At 38.6% G+C, this 19,215-nt stretch overlaps 1 protein-coding gene across 1 annotated transcript; it reads left to right on the top strand.

The window, feature by feature from the left end:
- The first annotated feature begins 13,028 nt into the window (after positions 1-13,028).
- Positions 13,029-18,768, top strand: LOC140930942 (uncharacterized). Its single transcript, XM_073380661.1, has 2 exons — positions 13,029-13,116; positions 16,987-18,768. The coding sequence occupies exon 2, from the start codon at positions 17,016-17,018 to the stop codon at positions 18,285-18,287; it is 1,272 nt and encodes a 423-aa protein (XP_073236762.1). The 5' UTR covers positions 13,029-13,116; positions 16,987-17,015; the 3' UTR covers positions 18,288-18,768.
- The last annotated feature ends 447 nt before the right edge of the window (positions 18,769-19,215 follow it).

Raw genomic sequence — 19,215 nt, 5'->3', positions numbered from 1 at the left:
AAAAGCAATGGTACAAAGAAGATGATTTCCCAAGATCTACTTATTGGCAGAATTTTTACTTTTATCGTATTTCAATTAATGAGAACTTTAAAATGGAAGTTGAACGACGAATTTTGTGACACATCAGAAGCCCATTTAATAATTACAGTACAATTATATTATTAACTATCTAAAAACCTGTCTGTTAAAATTTGGTCAAATAAGTTTCAAATGGTAATGATTATTTACAGTAAGCTGTGTGCACGTTTATAGGAAATCTAATGAGCGAATTTTACGTTAACTAGGCAAAAGTGAAATTTTAAGGTTGTATTCAATCGTTCATGTTGCCATGGAAACTACGAAAACGTCAAATTTTACCCGTCAATCAAAATCTTTCATCAGTATGTTTTTCACTTGCCACGTGTCAGCTTGTAAACCGCAACCTTTCTCATGCCATGATTTTGCAAATGACATATACTCACAAACTACCAAAACAATGTTCAGTCACCTTAATGTCATCTACGTGGAGTCAATTCTCGTGATGGATGTCACATCTCGAACGCTTTCCTCCAGCGTTTCCAAGACAACATCTAACAACATCAACCGTGTTTAGTTGTACTGTTGTAGCCTGCATAACGGACGTTAGTTTCGCGTTTTTCGGACGTGAAAAAGCAAGCGGGAAGCAAAACTTCAACTTTAACCTCTAAACTTTATTCATTCAATCACACATCCAATTTACAACTTCATGATAGCTTCCATCCGCGTAGAGAAGAGCCTAATCGAGGTGGGGAAAGAGACACACAAATTTAGAGAAAGGAAAGGAAGAAAAGAGAATTTACAAACAGTACCAGCTGCCGTAAAATAAGAATTAGAGTACGAATAGTATGAATTAAGTTATTGAAATTACGATGTTAACTACTCAGAGAATATAAGTTAAGTCGTGTTCCTGAGCTAGTTAAATTAATGTTAATGCATGGTTTCAGTGATTTCACGATAGTCGTCAGATTTAGTTAAGATTTCAAAGAGCTTACTCCTTATCTTTTTTCGAAAGCGATCGAGGAGCGCGAGACACGCGCGACGGGGGAAGGGTGTCTCGCGCTCCCACGTCCAGTTAGTGCTTCGCATGCCCGAAAAAACGCGCGAAAAACGCGCAAAAAACCGCGTCTGTTGTGCTGGCTAGTTCAGTTGCTATTCGTGTCAAACAAGGTTGCTAAAAAGTCAGTGTATTTTCGATTGTTTTTCGCTGCTCTGTGCATACTACAATAAATGTTAGCAATAAGCCAGAGAAAATTGTTCAGATTGTTGTTTTATCGTGCGCCGTGATCACTAGAAGCCCAATCTGCTTAACTTTTTTAAGGGTGTGTAAAGGAATTCAGGCGATTGCTATTTAGGAGTCAAATAAGTAATAAAAAGGCACTAGAATCTCTTATCCCTATGTGCAATTGCTTAAATTTAAATAACCACTGCGACGATCGTATCTTCATTTAAAATTTGTATTTCCGCAGTTCACATCATCTTCATGTTTCATTAATTTCACGGGTTAAGATTTCGATGAAGTCAAAGAATTCGCCTGCTCCCAATGTATGAGTCTTCATAGCTCCAATGGCAGAGAACTGCAGCGCTAACACAGAGGCCATGGGTTTGAATCCCATTAAAGTTTATTTGCAATTGATTAAATTGCAATAACCACCGCGATAACCCTGCGACGGTCATATCTTAAGTTAAAATCTGTGTTCTTGTGTAAAAAAGTTGCTGGTGATAATATGTTTTCATTTTTGTTCTTTTCAAAGTCATGGAAAAAGTTTTTTTTTCCCTTGATTACTATTATTTTTCCTTCAAAGTCATGGGACAAGTTGTTTTGCCTTAATTTATCCTTTTAAAATTACTTACAGCAGAGAAAAAATACGTAATTCCTCGGATAAGGGCCACATTTGGGACAAAAAGGGTTACATGTAAAAGGCATCGCCCCTGAATAAACGCCGCGGCCCCGATATAATAAAAATTAAGACGTTAATTCTGTTTCTTGATACGGAAAATAATAATACCGTGATTAAGTCAATTCTTTGTCGCGTTCAACTTTCAAATAAACACCGCCCTAGAATAAGCACCGCATGTAAGAGGTGAAAAATTTAACAAGCTCCACGACGCTTATTCGAGTAAATACGTAAGTAAGTGTAAGACCTTTAGCACTGAAAATTTAAGCCTAAGATTTGCAAACGACCTCGGACGTCCGAGAATCAGGCTACTCCCCCCCCCCCCCCAAAAAAAAAACGCCTCTGAACTATCTCAAATTCAGAAGTTTTCTCGTTTTTCTTTTTTTTGGAAAAACATGGTCTTATTTGCGAACCGTTGACCACATAAAGTGGGTACCGTATATATTCGATTAACCGCCCTGGGCGCTTATTAAATTTTTGAACCTTGAGAGTGGGCGCTTATTCGAGACTGGGCGCTTTTTAAATTTTCACCATTTTCAGCTAGTGAAATGTGTTTATTTTACAACAGAACAATAAATGCTAATAACAAAACGCGAAGAAGTAACAATGCGAGGTTTCTGTAAAATACTCTGAAGAAAACTCCGTCCTCGGGGAAGTCTCTTATTAGAATTTATTCACTCAAGTGGGTGGGGTGGGGGTAGCGCTTATTTGAGTTTGATTCGAAGGAGGAGGGGATGGGCGCTTATTCGAGCCTGGGCGCTTATTAACTTTTTCTGCCATGAGGATGGGCGCTTATTGGAGGTGGGCGCTAATTCGAGGTTGGGCGCTTATTCAAATAAATAGGGTATTTCAACTAAGGGGGGGAGGGAGAGCGGAGCGTAAGGTTGAGGACTGCCATTCCCTTACAAGGATACATAACAAGACTTGAACTGTATTATAAGACTTTGTAATTCCCATAACTTTGCTTAAAATTTGATCAAGGTTCCCCAAAATTCAAAAGATGTTCCAAATTGTAAAGGTTACCGAAAAGTTGCCGAGCAATTTATGACTAAGGTTGTAATTAGCAGAGATTGAGAGCCTTGCACAGGATTTTTTTATTTTTATCTTTTTTTATGTGTGTGACAGCAGTACGCACTTCTTTCAAACAAACCTTAAGGGCTTAGCGCTTAAGGGCTGGTTTGTTTTCTAAAAACATAATATAGAATAATATAGAATAATATAGTATAATATAGAACAAGAATTGAAGAAGAATTGTGAATGCTCGAAGATTTTTTTTATTTTCGCTTTTTGGCCACAAAATTCACAGGTAGAACAGGCTTGAAAACTGTACTCAATAGGTCAGTGTTTCGGGATGTGAAGCATGGGTTTGTGGATATTAAAAAGGCGATTCATTTGGTCAGCCGTGCCGCCGGTGTGTGGATCAATCTTGTCCCCAGGGCACTTTTCCTGCCCCTCCTACATTTAAAGGGAAAGGCGGTCTGGACACGAGTTCGCAAATCAAAAAGGAGGACAATAACGATACTTCATCATGTTCTAGTGGCTTGAAAGAAAACATTGTAGAAAGATAAGAAAATGTTGTAACTAGCTTTAGCAAGCTAAACCTTATACAGTCATATCGCGGATCGATTGTTTAGTTGTAAAGTTATATTGGAAGGAAATCAGGAAATGATGTAACTTTACTAAAGCAATTTATCAAAAGCTTTGAAGTCAAGAAATAGGGAAAAATGGTTCTTTGATAGGATATTCAGCAACTCTGTGTAAGTAGAAAACATCAAAAGCATCTTCAACATTTGAGACCAGCTTTTGAGTAATTCTGAGTAATTCTAAGCATCTAACAAATTGGAGCATATTGTAAGAAGAAATTAAAAGAATAATTATATTTTATAATTTAAACGGCCATGTTTTGATTGGTTAGAACGTCTCATACATCCGTCTTCCTTAAATATCCAACGTTCTTTCATCCAAAAATATTTGGCCCGAGTACTTATTCTGTCGATCAGTACTTTTTTCCCCGAAGGAGAATAGCGACAAGTCATGAAGCTCGCAGCCGCAGGCTTAACACGAGGTTAAGGCCCGTTCAGGTGTCGATCTTTCGCGGTGAATCTAGCGGGCGGGCTTGCAAACGAGCCGACAATTACGGCCGCTAGTTTTTCTCTTCTTTATGACTTCAGCTCAATAGCCGGTTAAAGACGTTCAGATAGTGCTAGTGGTGTGCGGGGCGAAGTCCTCCTCCCGTTTCCTGCTCATGCGCAACTCTTTGCGCTGTCCCCACAATCTGAACGGCTGGAACGGGCTAACAGGTCGGTAACTTTGTGAAATGTTGGCGAATTTTCCTGGAGTTGACTGAACTATCAGGGACCGCATTCATGTTTTAAAAGAGAATGGAAAATTCGTCACCGCAAAAAGTGCTCCAAATATTGTGATGCGTTTGCAGACTTTCGCTTTATTGAAGCTCTCGTCTCCCAATTAAAAAGCTCGACTTCGTGGTTAAATCAATTAAGAAAATAATGAAAAACAGCTCATTGATAAAACAGTTTTTGTCTGACCGCGTTGTTAATCACTTAACTCTAAATAATAGTCATCAATTCTTAAATCATCATAATTTACAATACCCTATATAGCTTCCTCTGAAATGGAATAGGACGCTATATGGCACATTCTATTCTTGTCCGTAAACTTTATCAATCATAATTTTATATTGACTACATGAATGACTCCGCGTGGGACTTTGTGGATAGCCTCGGGGTAATATAACGGCTTATACTTTCTCCTTAAAGTAACACCTGGCTTTGTTTAAAACAGATGGCTTTGAAAATCCGTGTATTAATTTTCACGTAACTATTATCATTTACGACTGTTTATCCAGTTAACGTTTTGTTTACTATATCTTTTAATAAGCAAGTTTTCAAATGGCGTTTACTGTATAGTTGCGGATTAGTATTAACGTTGACTTTTGATAAGATTTATCATTATCGCACTTCAGTGATTGATATAGGTGATACAATCTTTTATATGTATTTGATAATGCAGGCAGATGACAGAGTATTTGTTTTTTATCTTATTCATTGACAATACTAGACTAGCAACAGTGCTTAAACCACGTGGCTAAATTTAAACTAATCTCCAAGTAAACCCTGTATAGTCAGTATATAGTGTGTGATAAGTGTATCTATTGATTTTACGCCCAAAAACAACAGTCAAAAGTTAATGCTTTCAAGAAAGTGCTAAAGAGATTAACGGTTAGTAAACAATGGGCAAACACGCTAGCTTCACTATTGGTCAGTAGTCATGACGTCACCGGATGATTTTTCCACCGGTAAATTTCGCGCCAAACAGATATGAAAAGTCCTATAAAAAGGTATAACCAACCGGGGAAAGAAAAATTGGCAAGGACTTCTTGAAAAATCTAGTGTTCCTGTTGGCTTTTTGTCTCTGGCGCTCATTTTATCTTGGTGACCGCTAGCATTTCTCTCTTTTTTTTTTACCACCGCTAAAAGTTTCATATTTTTCTTCCAGCGAAATTGGTCTCAAACAGAACAAAACTTTCGAATAAAAAGTGCATAAAAGCAAAATTGCAGTGCTCACAGCGCGCTCGTTTATCTCCTTGTAGGAATGTCAGAATGACAAAAAGTTGCGGGTGTTGCATAAAACTTTTTTTTACGGGAAAAATAGCACGTAAATTTACTGGACCTATGTATAAGGTCCCATATCCTTCCTGTTTTTACTAAAATTAACGAGATCTATTCCTGAGAAGAGAAAAAAGAAGTTTTTCTTATACATAATTCGTTGTAGTGCGCTTTGTTAACCTCTGATGTACGAACCGTCTTTCAGAAAAAAAAAAACGACGAACAATAATCATTTTCAACAGATGTTCAAGTCAAATACCGATTGCATGCAAATTTTATTTCAACGAGAGGCTTAAAAGTGTTCGAAAAGACTAGACACCTTCTTTACACTCCTCGATGTTGAACTTAAAAACATAGAGTGAGCCTTTAATAAAGTACTATATCAAAATTATGTTTGCCCTTAAATGAGCCCGTAGGTTACCACGTAAAACAGGAACTTGCGATGGTGCTAAGTGCGTTCCATGCAACACCCGTAGGTGTATCCATAATGGATTCATAAGTGACCTACTTAAGTGAGCGCTTATTAAAAAAGTGTAGGGTTTATACAACCGGGCCGTAGAGCGTGGTGTTTGCAGTCTATCACCTATACCACAACGTCACTGAGAATTTGCTGGCGAGCATTGGTTTGATTTGAAGCTATATAGCAACAACCCTAACCTTAAATAGAAGCTGACCGTTTGGAGTCAGGGTTTAACCCTAATCACCATGGTGCATAGCCCTAATCACTATTTTCAGGGCTTAACCCTAATCAGTATTGTAGTGCTCGAAACCGAAGCGATAAGGAATACTAGGTTATATAATAAACTTCATAGGGTGTCCACTAAGGAGGTTTAGGTCGATCGGATCTAATGCTAACCTTCACCCTCTTCGATTTTGGCAAGGCAACTTCATGACATTTTTTTTTTCTACCGTTTTCGTTCTTAGACTCCACACAGTCAGTGTAACCGGAGTTGCATGTGGAGGAGGCTAAATAAAGTTTATGTATGTATGTATAAAATTCAAATTTTAACCACCATTTAAAGTCAAAGTTAAAAAATAAATTCAAAAGACACAAGCCTTACAGGATCGGAGATGTGTCACGAAATTTGTCGCAACTAAAACAGCGAGTACTGCCACCAAATTGAGCGAAACGGCTAAAAATAACCGCTGAAAACTTTAAAAAAAGTATATATAACACAGGAAATGTTCTCTTGAACAGCAACAGCACAGTAACTTTTAGGGAGTTAAAATAACTCCAAAAATGGGGTAAAAATTTTAGGTACAGGATAACTCCATTTTTGGGGTTACTTAATTATTATTCCAACTCCAAATGTTTACTCCTAAAAATCATGGAGTTACAAAAAACTCTAAGAATGGGATTATTTTAATTTACTCCTTAGATGAGATGTTTTAACTCTTTTTGGAGTTACTTTAACTCTAAAAGTAGAGTAAAAGTTTTAGGTACGGGATAACTCCTTTTTGGGGATTATTTTAACTCCTCAATTTTAACTCTATATCTGGAGTTACTTTAACTCTGGAAGGAGAGTAATTTTTACTTCCTCAGGAGCAGAATAATTTTGCTCCATCGGTTGAAGAGTATTTGATTTTAACTCCATCAGTTTTACACCTAATCTGGGGTTAAATTAACTCTCCTCGATCGCGTTTGTTTCCCATGACAGGAGCAGCTGACTTCAAAGTAAAACTCTTCCTGAAAGATAGGTTTAGAAACAACAATAAACGTTGAGAGCTTGATACTAATACACAAATCAGCATATTTGACAAAAGCACAAATATTATGCTATTTCATGACTGAAATACTGTCTTTCTCTTCATAAAACAATAAAAATAAACTGTTCAATAACATATTCTACATTCGCGGTCGTCCAGTTATTGCAATGAATCTACAACATAGCTATCACAATCGCTCAAAAATGAAGCAATGACAAATTTATTTACAATTTAAGACTTGACATTGCTTCAGTTGGCAAGCCAAGAAGAGCGAAGAAATAACTTAGTAAATGACTGTTAAATATCCTTGTGCTATATTCAAATTCGCACTGAATTTGTATTAGCTGTTAGAAGGCTGGGCAATTAAATATGCCATCACCATCTTCAATTTTACCCATTCTTAACTTTCCAATTTCTGACTTAGTTTGTTTTGCTTAAAGCAGTTATTGTAATGTTTTGCACGGCCTCCTACAAAACAGAAAACTCGTGTTTCGGCGGCTACATGTTCTGTCACTATCAAGTACACAGTAACACTCCAAAAGTGGCTCAAAGCCCTGATCGTTTTTCTTTCTTATTGCAGATCAAGTAGAAAATACTCTATTCTATTTTGTGATTAATCGATAGGGTTATGACTTCTACTTCATGTAGAGCTATGGGGTAGCGCGCTGTAAAATGTGACTTCCACTTTTGGGCTCGGGAAACCCACCTCTTCTTTGACAAGTTGATCAACCGTTTGTTGCTTCACCTCCGATCAAGAGCAGTTCTCGGCCTGCCATTATACAATTTAACTTTTAAAATAAACCAAAAAAGTGTGTGAGCTTATATCCAGTCATATGAAGCTTATATATAAAAATAGAAACTCAAACCACGGTTTATAGGGTATTGATGAAATTCACGCATTCAGCGAACTTCCTTATGGCAAGCCAAATGTAGCAATATTCAATTCGTTTAATTTTATATGTAGTTTTGTATTATGTGTTCAACTATGCGTTTAATATTCAACTTATATTCAACATTCAACGCGTTATTCACTATTCAACTTCGCATTCAACATTCAACTATTCATTTTATATTCAATTCCTTATTCACCCATTGAATTATCTATTCAACAATTTCAACCATTTATTCAGCATTCAACTTAAATTTTTAAAACATTCAACTATTCATTCAACATTCAACTTTAATTCAACATTCAACTATTCATTCAACATTCAACTATTCATTCAACTCTTTTGAGCCTTCACTACTTCGGGTCAGTGACACAGATCATTGCTTGTTAAAAACATGGCGGCGGCGGCTAGAATGCCAGCTACGAAAATAGAAGCTTATGAAGATGACACAAGGCTCCACTTCGATGGGGAGTCTGACTTTCCAAGGTTTTTTGACTCGGTTCTTCAAAGAACTGACCAGATTTCCCAGATGAAAGTAGATGAGGAAATTGTGGAGCAGCATATTGTCGTTGTCGATCAAACGGTGCGTTTGCTTCGTATACCCAGGTATACCCCGAGACAGCAGTGCGAATATTAACGCCCATGACAAAGAAACCTTAGATAATCTCTTATCAGCGTTCAGTGATGTCGATCAGCCCTGGAGCAATGTTTAGCCAGAGCAGCCGTGTCTCCCACCACAATTGTATGTGTATGACCCAGAGGGCCCCTCTCCTTCAGAAGAAGATAACAACGTTGTTCTCGAACCAATTTCTTTAGATAAAAGGCATTCAATAGAGTGCTATGTGATGGATGTTGTTGACCCTCTAACCCAGTCCACTCAACTGGGTATCGATCTTTATATTCAAGCCCTAGACCTGGTCAGGGATAGAATGGAATGATAGTTAGATCTCCCTGGAACAGAAAATTACTACCCAGACGTGAGGAGCACAGGCTCCAATGTAAAAGTGATCAGGATGCTTGTGGGGGAAATGACAACTACACCCCTAAAAAAAACAATGTGGGCTGGGCTAGGGCTTTTAATATTTGACCCCTAGGAAGATGCTCATTTTTTGACAAAGTAAAAGTTAGACAAGTCTGAAAAAAGGCAGGTGCATGTTCAATTGTTTAAATTATTACTAATAATATAATAGGACTTAAATATAATGCTTGTTTAGAGTATCTGGGGTTTCCACTTTCACCAGCGAGCCCACCAAAGAACACTTCTCATGGGAGTCCGAGAAAATGAATGTCAAATTTCACAAAATTACATCTTGCGCTTGAAATTTTCAGAATTTTACCCGTGTTTTCACAATTTTTGTGAATTATTAGTCGTAATTTTCTGTTCCAGGGAGATCTAACTATCATTCCATTCTATCCCTGACCAGGTTTAGTGCGTGAATATAAAGATCGATACCCAGATGAGTGGACTGTGTTAGAGGGTCAACAACATCTAACACATAGCACCATAGAATGCCTTTTATCAAGAGTCCTATTATGGCTCTTACTTTTATCTAAAGAAATTGGTTCGACAACAACGTTGTTATCTTCTTCTGAAGGAAAGGGGCCCTCTGGGTCATACCCATACAATAATAGTATCATGGTGGGAGACGGCTGCTCCGGCTAAACATTGCTGCAGGGCTGATCGACATCACTGAACGCTGGTGAGAGTTTATCTAAGGTTTCTTTGTCATAGGCGTTAATATTCGCACTGCTGTCTCGGGGTATACCTGGGTATACGCACCGTTTGATCGACAACGATAATATGCTCCTCCACAATTTCCTCATCCACTTTCGTCTGGGAAATCTGGTCAGTTCTTTGAAGAACCGAGTCAAAAAACCTTGGAAAGTCAGACTCCCCATCGAAGTGGAGCCTTGTGTCATCTTCATAAGCTTCTATTTCCGTAGCTGGCATTCTAGCCGCCGCCGCCATGTTTTTAACAAGCGATGATCTGTGTCACTGACCCGAAGTAGTGAAGGCTCAAAAGAGTTGAATGAATAGTTGAATGTTGAATGAATAGTTGAATGTTGAATTAAAGTTGAATGTTGAATGAATAGTTAATGTTTTAAAAATTTAAGTTGAATGCTGAATAGATGGTTGAAATTGTTGAATAGATAATTGAATGGGTGAATAAGGAATTGAATATAAAATGAATAGTTGAATGTTGAATGCGAAGTTGAATATTGAATAACGCGTTGAATGTTAAATATAAGTTGAATATTAAACGCATAGTTGAACACATAATACAAAACTACATATAAAATTAAACGAATTGAATATTGCTACTTTTGGCTTGCCATACTTCCTTCCACACGGTTGTGTATAAAGATCAAAAGCATGGATTACATTGCAAATGAAATGAATGAACATTAAAGGATCGGAGGAATGATGTACTAACTTTCTAAACAATTTTCTTGATGTCGGCAAAAGAAGAAAACAGCTGTACGACCCGCACTCATACAAGCAAGACCAACTCTTACAACTTCCTTTCCCCGCTGCGTGCCGACTTTTCTCGCGTGGGGTGATTTTCACGCGGGCTCGCGTTTCGCTCGCTCTACTATCCCTGAGGAAAAATGGGGGACTACTCGTAGTCTAGCGGTAAATAGCCTGCGTGGCAGGCGTTTTAAAAGGGAGTTTTGGGAAAGGGAGTTTTAGGCGCGAGAGAAACGCGCGCCCCTCGCGTTTCTCTCGCAAACTCCCTTTCCCCTCGCAAACTCCCTTTCCCTTCCCTTTCAAACGCCTGCCACGCGGGCTAAGCGGTAAACAGTCTGTTTATGCAAAGATTGCTCAGTGAGTGCTCCCACAAATGTTGTGGAAAAACACTTAATAACCATTGTAACGCCAGCGTCATCTTCAGTTTATTTTTCTAGTTTTGTGAAATTCAATGAATTTTATAGATTGACGACTGCTGCTTGACCTTCGAACGGAAACGGAACGATTTCTGGTATCTGTTTAATGGACAATAACCCTATTGTTGCAAACGCCAATAATCCTCTGCTATCAATGAATGAAGTGAAGTCAACTCTCGCAAATAGACTTGACACAACTATTTCAAAATAACTCCAGTAATTTCAACTCCCTTAAAGGTGTTTCGATACAGTTTTTCAGAGGCTATACCGATATTTTTCAATCACCTTAAAAGTGTTTTTTCCTCGTTCGATCGCTCTAAAATTTTCACCAGTAATTGGCTATGGATTGAAATTTGTGAAGATGTGCATGATTTTAAGTAAAATCTATGTTACTCTGACAACAATAAGCAAAAAACTTTAACATTGATAAAAGCCGAATTTTGTGTGATCTAGACCAGCTACTCAAAATCCTACGCTAGGAACTTAAAGTTTGGTGTTTAGCAAACAGTCTCCGTAAGAAGTAAAAAAATTCTGTACGTTTGAATTCGACTAAAACGAAAATATATTTCAAACCTTAAATTTTCCATAGCCGTGATAGACTTTTTAATAAAAACATTATAAATGACTCAAATTATTCTTAAGTAGCGTCAGAATGATGCTTAATGTCATGTTTTGATGCTAGGAAATCTTGCTGTTTTTCCGTTCTTGCGATCTTAAAAACTAACCCGTTTTCTCACCCCCTCTATAAGTGCAACTTCATTGAAAATTTGGACTTTTTGCGCTTTTTTATATATCTCTGAAACGACTCGAACGATTTTTTTAAAAATCTCTTCACATAATCTTTATAATTTATATAATAAGGTCTGAAACTTTCAATGAGATTGATTTACTGCAACATCTTAAAATTTCAAGACAAACCTATCCTACGAACCTGTCAAAAGTCTACGTTACAACATTCACTGTTTTGACGTTATGCTAACTTTCCAAAATAATGCGCACTATACATACCTTCATGACTAGTACATTTTAGCTTGAATTTATCGCATCTTTTGAATATAAAACATTGACAATACTCACACAGAAATGTACCGGTCATGGATATATGTATTGTCCGCATTAATTTGGAAAAATTAGCATAACGTCAAAACAGTGATTGTTGTAGCGCGGTTTTTTGACCGGTTCGTAGGATAGGTTTGTCTTAAAATTTCAAGGTGTTGCAGTGAATCAATGTCATGCAATGAAAGTTTCAGACATTATTATATACATTACGAAGATTATGTGAAGAGATTTTAAAAAAATTCGTTCGAGTCGTTTCAGAGAGCTAGATGTACAAAAAACCGCTAAAAGTCCAAATTTTGAATGAAGCTGCACTTAGACAGGTGGTGAGAAAACGGGTTAGTTTTTAAGATCGCACAACGAAAATACACTAAAATTTCCTATCGTCAAAATATGATATTAAGAAGCATCCTAAGGGTAAAAATCCGTTAAAAATGGGCAATTATTCCATTTTTTACATGTTCGAAAATCCTAGGAGAGGAAGGCAAGCAGGAAACTTTTCAACAAATATTCCGAAAATTGTAGATCTCAAATCGTCTTCCGGCCGAACAGACATTTTCCGAGAATTGACTTTGGGTGCCCCTGCAAATTGAAAGGTCAACAAGTATGTTGGTGAGTGATCGTTAACCCTGTCCTCGTCAAAGAGTTGTTAAAACAATGAAAATAAATCATGTTGGAATCTGATGTTTTAGATCCCGGCTGTGCTATTCAGGACCGTGGCAAACATAGCACAACTTCAAGTTAGCCGAAAGCCGACTTATAATGTACGGCTTTAAAGGTGGGAATTTGCATCTATTCTTCAAGAACGTTATGTTTACTGGGCAAGTGATCTTCGCCTGTCAAAAAACCAGATATTATGGCAGACGTAAGGTAATTTATGTCAAGGCACGGTACTCACATGATAACTCGATAAATCTAGCCAATGAGGTTATAGGGCGGTGTCATGGTTAAGTAAGTATATTGAGGTATTTACTCCAGGAATTCTTCCTTTTCTTCCTCGTCGTCAACTCGGCCAGATCACGAGCAAAATCTTTTCAGGCAAGTACTTCCTTTGAATATGTTCTCTTTTCTTTTTTCTTAATGCCACCAATCCGTGTTTTAATTCTGGGTCACTCCTTCATTCGCCGTCTGAACGATTTTCTTCACAGCTGATTTGGATGTCATGACACGCGCGTGAAACAGAAAGTGAGAAGCGTATCCGGAATACTCAAAATAAACCTTGTAGAGTTGAACAAGTTACAAACCGAAATCGTGATTATAGACCCTAAGCCATATCAGAGCACTCATTTTTCATATACCGTGAAACGAATAGAATGTTCCGCGAAAGTTCCGCCATTTTGTTCTAACTACCAAAACAACTCAACCTCGTTCCCAGGTTTTCTCGGCCAACGGTTCAATAACCTGCATTTGAAGTCATTTTGACGTCATTTTGCCATGACTTGATCGCTACACGCAGGCATTTAAAGCAGCAACTTGTTAAGTCATCACAGAAATTTCAAAAAGGGTAAGCTAGCGTTCGATAATTACTTGTTGGCCTCGCAGCAGACTAATTGGTCGCGTACGTGACCAGCCTGGGTTGCCTGTGCCCTAAGCCAGCTTCATTTAAGATTTTTGGATGTAAATGTGTATGTAACTAGTAGTTTCCAGTGAAAAGTGACGGTCAGAAACGCAGACCATGCAGACTGCAGACTGTGCAGACTGAGTGTTATTTTTTTGTACTTGTACCTTAATTTTCTAGTAAAATTTTTACTATAGTTTCCTGCTTCCTCTCATGATGTGCCCTGTGCATCACCATGATATCGTCTTTGGTTTCACTCTGTAATTCAAACCGGTGACTTACCGTCATTTCTTCAAATCTTACAGATCCCGATGTCATCATTGTTAGCTCGGGATATCAAACCGAGACGTTTGAGAGATGGGCCTTGCTTTAAAATGTGTAAATAAATCAACGGTATATCTATAGTACCTAAAATAAATATTCTGATTTCCACGTGTTTGGCGGTTCCGTAAGGGTCAGAATTAAGAGAAGAAGGGCAGCGACTTGAAACTTCTCACAGATAATATTCAATGAAAATTAAGACAAAATATATACCTAAAATACACGACGGGGGATCTAGTTCAATGCGCATTAAAACCCCCTCCACATCTTCGAGTTGTACAAATAATACATTTGTTACTAATGAACTATTTAGTTTTGGAGCTGCATATCAAGAACCATGATACTCGAACAAGATTGTCGGTTTCAAACCACTACCACTTATTGGCGTGAATGCATGGAGCAAATACAATTGTCGATCCCCGAGCGAAAACCCGCCAAGAAGGACACTCTTGAGAATCGAATAAAAAAAAAATACGTAAACAAAAGCCTTACCCGAATCTTCCGAGCTAACAACGATGACATCGGTATCTGTAAGATTTGAGGAAATGACGGCAAGTCACCGGTTTCAATTACAGAGTGAAACCAAAGACGATCATCAACAATCAAGGAAATTGAGGAAATGTCTCTCTCGTAGCCGTTGTAGGAAGCCGAAAAGGGTCACTTAGCCTGAAAAAGCTTCTTCTACTAAAAAAATTTAAATAATCGTGGCAATATAATACAGTTACAGAAAGAAACAGCTTATTTTCCTCCATAGTGCTCGCTCCTGCGTGAAAGCGGTGCAGCTAAAAGCACGCGAACTGCTTTTACATCTGCCGGTAAACATGAGCCCGTGATTTTCTCATTTCCTACCCATGACTCTTGCAGGTACACATAAGTTTACATATCATGGTGATGCACAGTGTCATAATGAGAGGAAGCAGGACACTATATTAAAAATTTTACTAGAAAATTAAGGTACAAGTAAAAAAAAATAACACTCAGTCTGCACAGTCTGCACGGTCTGCACAGTCCGCAGCGGGGCGGATAAAGGTTGGGCGGTGAAGCGAGCGCGTCCGAGCAAAAAGGTGTGATGCAGTGGACTGGGACTCTGCTTAGAAATGTCGCTTGTTTTCGACTTCGGTCAGGGCTTGCGATATGATGTGGTTTGTAAATTAGACACTTCCGCTGTCACTGAATTATGGCGGCTTGAATTGTTTTCTTGCACTTCTTCCTCGTTCCTTTGTGCTGGTACGCTGTCTCCGAGAGGCAAATGTTGCTATTTTTTTGCGGGAGGTTTAATTGGAGTAGACAAACATCTCTTTCAAAGGGTTTCTTTTATTACTTCCATGACTCTACCACTGAATTATATTTTCGTTCTGCTACCCGCCAATGTCGATGTTATTCCAAAACAAAAACAACTAAGTACTGTCTAAAACACCAAGGAAAATCTCATCCATGTCATCCATGGCAAAACTAAAAGACAGCAGATCGTGTTTCATAACTAGATGACGTGTATTTTATAAATGCGTGCAGCTCGTGCAAGTTGAAATTATGCTAATTTCAATCACAATCATCCTTGTTTTTAATTTGAAAAAAACATCTCAGACGTCTTTCTGTTTCTTCGAAACTTCAAAATTAGTTTTCCCTCAGTTTTTTTTCTGTTTACCTTGTTTTGTTTTAGAGAGAAAAACGGAGAAAAAACCTTACAACTAACCTCAATAAATTGTGTTTACATGCGGTTGCCGGATTTGCAACGCATTGCGCGAATCGCCATGGCGCGTTGCACCCAAGAAGCAAAGTTTGAAGAAGTACAACGCCACTATATCAATATGGATCAATATAATTTTTTGTTATGTTATATAAAATTTATCCTCCTTTAACATATGTAAAAATTGAGGTTAAGAAGTGTTAAGCTTTTGCAAACGAAACGGCGAAAGACGATTAGGTGATATTTAGTGGAAGGAGGAGGTATTCAACACTTTCAAATTAAACTCAAATTTTGGCATTATACGACCAGCAAGTTTGACTTATAGACGTACAGACACAAACATATGAAACTGTTTATTGATATTGTCATGAAACGAATTTATCTGTTTAACACTGTAGCCTGAAATTACAGAAAGAAAATAGAATTTCCGGTTTGCAAAAAGGAAAATTTCGCCGGCCTTGAAGCGCACCGGAAGCGCGGAAAGAGCGCTCGTGCCAGTCCTACTCCGCATCACACATTAAATGAAGAGCGGAGCGCTCGTGTTTCATCGCCCAACCTTTATCCGCCCTAGTCCGCAGTCTACAGTCTGCAGTCTGCATGGTCTGCGTTTCAACATGACCGGGTAAGTGAAGTGCTGCGAGTAAAGCATGACATTTCAAATAATTTGCATCAGCTGCAGTTTATTTCGATTGTTGATATTTGACATTAACCGTGTCAAGTAACGCTACATAACACGAAGGCGATCGATAAAAACTGAACATTCAACCAAAATAAGTGTTTATATCAAGCTACATTGTATGAAAGTCCGTGAGAATAAATCAGGGTATTATTTGTCTGAAACCTGTCCACGATAAAGTTAAGAGCACGCGACCGTTGGAATGAGTGAAAGAGTGAAAGTTTCCAATCGAGTTCAATATTAACTGGTTCATAAAGCCTCGCTAGGGTATCAAATCATTTTCAATCTTTGCTTCTGCCGTGTATAAAACGTTTTTCTACCAAGGGAAAACAAACCTTGTCACACTTTCTAGAAAAACTCTTAATAACTAAAGCAATTTGTCAATTACACAAATAGAAAAAAGCCTGGCTGAATACAAATTTAGCCAAAACGCTGACGTTATTTACCGTAGAGTTCCAGGAATTGCTTGAAATATTCTGAGAAACGTATCGCTTCAATTCACGCGAATTTTTTGCCTTCACTTGCATCCATATTCTTCGCTTGCAAAAACTTGGTTTCCTATACCAAACAGGATTTCCCCAGGGTTTTAAGTTTTCCACATCACACTTTATTTGTCTGAGTGATTTTAAATGATGATTATAGCTGACCAAATTGGTTCTTCAACAGAGAAGAAATTCAACGGATAACTTCACCAAATGACCAGCATTTCTGACAGAACAACCCAGCCAATGCCTGTGATGGAAATGTCGCAATTCATTCATGGTTCCATCAATCGCAACGCGGATTCAAATGATATCGATGAAACTGACTCGATTTGCGAAACTGAAAGCGGAACTTTGGCCGTGGAACTTGTAGAAAAAAGAACAGAATTTGCCTTCAGGATGCTGAAATTGCTAGGTCTTGCCACAAGTGAGAGATCAACGAGGATCGGCCGCTTGTATCTTGTGTTCGCAGCTGTAGTTGTCTGGTTACCTCCGTTGTCGTTGTCAATTTGTGTGGCGAAAAACCCGACCATGTCCTCGCCGACAGGCCTGCCGACAGTCCTACTTTTCTCGGGACTTGCTCTATCCCATAATTTCGGAGCCCTCTACGGATACAGACATCGTGGGCGACTTCTCAGGAACATTTACTTGGCTTTTGAACGAGATAACTTAGGCCGATCATGTGTGATCGTGACAAGCATTTTTGGAATTCTGACGTTACCATATCTTGTTTTGCTGATTTACCTGTATGTCACGCAATCCAGTAGACCAGTGCCATGGCTTCACATCTGTATTGTTTACTTCCTTGGGTATATTTTCTGTGGAATGGCAAGCGTGGCAACGAATTTGACTTTCAGTGCCGCGTGCTCGACTATAAACCTTAGAATACTCAATTTCAAGAGATTGTTTAGAGGATGGTCAAAGGGCCTGACCGAGGCTCTGAATGAATATCAGGGACTGTGCGATTTCATGGACCGTGAGGTCGAGGATATCAAATGGTGGCTTCTGGTCAATTTTATCAGTTTTCTTGTCATATGGCTGGTAAATCTCCATTTGTGGCAGATTCTGGCCTCTGGAGAGGGTGATGTGGTCAGACTTGTGTTTTACAACTGCTCGTGGTCGGAGCCTTTATCAGCGCCCAAGCTCCACATCCCCGATCGTCTGATCACTGCCTGTGAAATGTTCTTTTCAAGCCTCGTGTTCTTCTTTTTCATGTCTCCTATGTTCTGGGCTGCCATGGTAACGGTCAACTGCAACCGATTCCGCCAATGGATCAACCGAACGCGCGTTCACACGGATGAGAGACCCAAGGGTCTCTTTAGTGTGACGTCGTTGGATTTCTTTATCAACCGCGTTCAGATGGATAGTTACTTCGCCTTCACACTGTTCGGTGTAAGTGTGACCAAGGTCTTGATTTCTACGGGTTTGATGACAACAGTACAGTTTGTATTGGGAATCGCTTCTAAAAAGCTACTTCCAGCGTAGTTAATTCGAAGTCAATTCTCGTGATGGATGTAACATCTCGAAGGCTTTCCTCCAGCGATTCCAAGACAACTTCTACAGTAAAAGGCAAACTTTAACTTTAACTTCTACTTCATTCATTCAATCACACATCCATTTTCTCCTGACAACTTCACGATAGCTTCTGCGTATAGAAGTGCCTAATCGAAGCGGGGGAAGAGACACACAAATTTAAATTTACCAGCTGCCGTAAAATAAAAATTATAGTATAATTAGAATGGAGTAAATTATTGAAATTACGATGTGAATTACACAGAGAATATCAGTTAAGTCGTGTTCCTGAGCTAGTTAAATTTAAGTTGATGCATGATTTCACAATAGTCATCAGAATTAGATAAGTTTTCAAAGAGCGTATTCCTTAACTGTTTTCGAAAGTGATTGAGGAGCGCGAGACACGCGCGATGGGGGAAGGCTATCTCGCGCTCCACGTCACTTAGTGCTTCGCATGCCCGAAAAAACGCGCGAAAATGCGCGAAAAGATAGCGTCTGTGGTGCTGGCTCGTTCAGTTACTATTTGTGTAATTAACTCGGTCAAACAAGGTTGCTAAAGAGTCGGTGTATTTTTGATTGTTTTTCGCTGCTCAGTGTATACTACAATGAATGCTTACAATAAGCCAGAGAATATTGTTGTTTATCGAGCGCCGTGAACACTAGAAGCCCAATCTCTCGAGAGTATTGTTGCTTAACTTTTTTAAGGGTATGTAAAGGAATTCAGGCAATTGCTATTTAGGAGTACAATAAGTAATAAAAAGGCACTAGAATTCCTCAGCTCTATGTGCAATTGCTTAAATTGCAATAACCACTGCGACGATCATATCTTCATTTAAAATTTGTATTTCCGCGGTTCACATCATCTTCATGTTTCACTCCTTTCATGAGTTAAGATTTCGAT

Source organism: Porites lutea, chromosome 3 (genome assembly GCF_958299795.1).
Source record: "Porites lutea chromosome 3, jaPorLute2.1, whole genome shotgun sequence".
Classification (NCBI taxonomy): domain Eukaryota; kingdom Metazoa; phylum Cnidaria; class Anthozoa; order Scleractinia; family Poritidae; genus Porites; species Porites lutea.
Note: the sequence above shows the minus strand (reverse complement) of the source record. Positions and strands in the feature narration are given on the sequence as shown.